General features: G+C 48.5%; 1 protein-coding gene across 1 annotated transcript in view; it reads left to right on the top strand.

Annotated features, from left to right (window-relative positions):
- ALDOA (aldolase, fructose-bisphosphate A) overlaps positions 1-3814 on the top strand; it is a 21288-nt gene extending 17474 nt beyond the window's left edge. The window contains exons 6-9 of the mRNA XM_018559083.1: positions 393-476; positions 1150-1324; positions 1420-1619; positions 3615-3814. Coding sequence (XP_018414585.1) covers positions 393-476; positions 1150-1324; positions 1420-1619; positions 3615-3710 — 555 coding nt within the window. The 3' untranslated portion in view covers positions 3711-3814. The remainder of the gene's footprint in view (positions 1-392; positions 477-1149; positions 1325-1419; positions 1620-3614) is intronic.
- The last annotated feature ends 6 nt before the right edge of the window (positions 3815-3820 follow it).

Genomic DNA, 3820 nt, shown 5'->3' with positions numbered 1-3820 from the left:
TACAACAAAGGGAAAGGGAATTGTTTTGTAGTCCAAGGTTAGAGCAGGGAACAGCGGGGGTTAATTAGACTTATTGAGATCAAATAGGCTGAATGAACAGGACACAGAACCGGACCCTACTCTCTATCTCTGCAACATGGGGGGGAAGGATTGTTTTGTAGTCCAAGGTTATGTAGGGTTGATTAGACTCCTTCAGATAACACAGGACATGATCCCCCGTCTCTTTCTCTAAAACATGGGGAGAGGGGATTGTTTTGTAGTCTGGGGTTAGAACAGGGAGGGATGATTAGACTCATTGAGAGAACACAGGACAGGATCAAAAATCTGAATAGTTTGCTATTGTTTTCTTCTTGGTCCTCCTGCCTAACCTGTGCCATTTCCTGTCTCCGCAGAACGGTATTGTCCCCATTGTGGAGCCTGAAGTTCTCCCTGATGGTGACCATGATCTGAAGAGGTGCCAGTACGTCACCGAGAAGGTACGTGACATTAGTTGCCTATAGCTGGGTGTACACGGGGGTTCAAACCTGACTCTGTAATCATTGAATTAATTGTTTAAATACAAGCAGTGAAATTTGACCTAGCATCAGCCTCTTGAAGTCCCTGTACAGCAGGCCTGGGGTGTGATGGGAAGACGCAGCACCAGGAGCCAATCGGTTGGTGTGCTAACAAGAAGCACGCTGATAGGAGGAGACAGCAGAGTGACAGGGAGTTACGCTACTGCTTCTCCTTTCGCTGTCCAGTCACAGGCTGGGGGCGGGTTGCGTTAAATGATGCTCTTCATCAGACTGAGGACACCTTGTGGTAAAAAATAAGTACTGCAGGGGAACTCCGGATTGAAAGTATAAGCTGCAGCTTGCACTGATGGAAAGTCCACCTTGTCTGCCACGTTTCATGTTACACCCATGTTTAGTCATGTCCATTAGCCTGATGTAAGAAGGCTGAATTGTGCATGCCCAGCTAGGGCAGGGGTGGGCAACCTCAGCACTCTAGCCGTTGTGGAACTACAAGTCCCATGAGGCACTGCAAGACTCTGAGATGATAGGATTTGTAGTTACACCACAGCTGGAGGGCCGAGGTTGCCTACTGCTGCCCTTGGGTCTGTAGGCTCTGATCATGGACAGTGTGCTGACCATTTATGTCTCCCGGCAGGTCCTGGCTGCTGTGTACAAGGCCCTCAGTGACCACCACGTCTACCTGGAGGGAACTCTGCTCAAACCCAACATGGTGACCCCTGGCCACGCCTGCACCAAGAAGTTCGCCCCCGAGGAGGTTGCCTGTGCAACAGTCACCGCCCTGAGGCGCACCGTGCCTCCCGCAGTCACCGGTAAGAGGGGATATGGAAGCTTCTCTGGAGCGATAGGGGCCTAGCTGTGGAGGATTACCGTGTTCTTAATGTTATGATGTTTTCCCCCCGTGCAGGTATCACCTTCCTGTCCGGAGGTCAGAGTGAGGAGGAGGCCACTGTTCACCTGAACGCCATCAACAAGTGCCCCCTGGTTAAGCCCTGGACCCTGACCTTCTCCTACGGCCGTGCCCTCCAGGCCTCTTGCCTTAAAGCCTGGAGCGGAAAGAAAGAGAACGTCAAGAACGCCCAAGAGGAATACACCAAGCGTGCACTGGTACGTACCCCTAGCTGCAGTGCCCTCTGTCACCACTAGATGTCCTACTTCCCTCTCCTTCTAGGACCACTATCACAATGGCTGGATGTGGTCAGTAGTTGTAGTGAATACTAGGGATGCGCCGACACTCGCCCAAATACTCGGTATCGGCACCAATACCGATACTAGTATAGGTGCATCCCTAGTGAATACTGTCAGCAGGAATTCACAAGCCCATCTGCAGCTCACTTCTTAAAGTGGAACTTTTACCTTTTGCAAAAAAGGCAAGCATTGTCTGTGTTTTTTTTCTTTTTTTATGCTTTCTGATCAACAATGGCCAAGTTTAAATCACGTCTATGTAGGGAGTGCGTGTTTTTCAGCCAGTCAGAAGCGACTGGTATTGAGAGAGAGAAAATAAGGCCTTATTCACACAAGCAGTGCTGCATTTCTACTGAGCATATATAGCTGCCCCTATTAAAAGTCTATGAAACCTTTGATGATTATATGCCTGCCGGGCATGTCAGACCCGTGCAGAGAGACTACTGCTTCCACACAGAGAGCAAGCATCCTTTTTTTTATTATTATATAGCATTCTGGCAGGGGACATGAGCTTTGCTGGTCGTAGACCTATTGGCAGGGGGGATGGTGGACCTATGCAGAGAGACTACTACTTCCATATAGAAAGCAAGGATCTTTTTCTATAGCATGCTTGCAGAGGACATGAGCTTTGCTGGTCGTAGACCTATTGGCAGGGGGGATGGTGGACCTATGCAGAGAGACTACTACTTCCATATAGAAAGCAAGGATCTTTTTCTATAGCATGCTTGCAGAGGACATGAGCTTTGCTGGTCGTAGACCTATTGGCAGGGGGGATGGTGGACCTATGCAGAGAGACTACTACTTCCATATAGAAAGCAAGGATCTTTTTCTATAGCATGCTTGCAGAGGACATGAGCTTTGCTGGTCGTAGACCTATTGGCAGGGGGGATGGTGGACCTATGCAGAGAGACTACTACTTCCATATAGAAAGCAAGGATCTTTTTCTATAGCATGCTTGCAGAGGACATGAGCTTTGCTGGTCGTAGACCTATTGGCAGGGGGGATGGTGGACCTATGCAGAGAGACTACTACTTCCATATAGAAAGCAAGGATCTTTTTCTATAGCATGCTTGCAGAGGACATGAGCTTTGCTGGTCGTAGACCTATTGGCAGGGGGGATGGTGGACCTATGCAGAGAGACTACTACTTCCATATAGAAAGCAAGGATCTTTTTCTATAGCATGCTTGCAGAGGACATGAGCTTTGCTGGTCGTAGACCTATTGGCAGGGGGGATGGTGGACCTATGCAGAGAGACTACTACTTCCATATAGAAAGCAAGGATCTTTTTCTATAGCATGCTTGCAGAGGACATGAGCTTTGCTGGTCGTAGACCTATTGGCAGGGGGGATGGTGGACCTATGCAGAGAGACTACTACTTCCATATAGAAAGCAAGGATCCTTTTCTATAGCATGCTTGCAGAGGACATGAGCTTTGCTGGTCGTAGACCTATTGGCAGGGGGCATGGTGGACCTATGCAAAGAGACTACTACTTCCATATAGAAAGCAAGGATCTTTTTCTATAGCATGCTGGCAGGGGACATGGGCTTTGCTGATTGTGGAGCTATTGGCAGGGGGCATGTTTGGCCTCTGCTGAGACACTTCTACTTCCACACAGAGAGCACAGGTCTTTCTTTGCAGCATGCTGGAAGGAGACGGGCTTTTATACTCGGGCTGTGAGTCCTTTTGAAAGGAAAACTGTAAGCCTTTTATACTCCTTTTTTGTTTCGATGCCCTTGGAATGTATTCAATTGATTTAAGCTGGGTTTTGAAATCGATACAAACTTGCAAGTTTTAGATCCTGCCACAATCCTCTGTTATGTAACCAGCTGTCAGTGTTCTCATGTACATTGTAACATTGTTTCTCATAGGAAATAACTTTTTTGCTGACTTCCTGTTACTTTTTTTTCCCCTCTAGGCCAACAGCCTGGCTTGCCAAGGAAAGTACGTCTCCTCTGGCCAAGGTGGTGCAGCCGCCGGAGAGTCCCTCTTCGTCTCCAACCATGCCTATTAAAGTTTCCTCTGCCTATTCTTTGTGGTGGTGTCACTGGAGGCTGCTTGCGTCTGTGTAGTGTGAGGAGCCCCCCCTCTGCAGAGCAACATTTCACTTCCTGCTAGATCCAA

Source organism: Nanorana parkeri, unplaced genomic scaffold (genome assembly GCF_000935625.1).
Source record: "Nanorana parkeri isolate BGI_ZX_2015 unplaced genomic scaffold, ASM93562v1 scaffold379, whole genome shotgun sequence".
In the NCBI taxonomy this organism is placed as follows: Eukaryota; Metazoa; Chordata; class Amphibia; order Anura; family Dicroglossidae; genus Nanorana; species Nanorana parkeri.
Note: the sequence above shows the minus strand (reverse complement) of the source record. Positions and strands in the feature narration are given on the sequence as shown.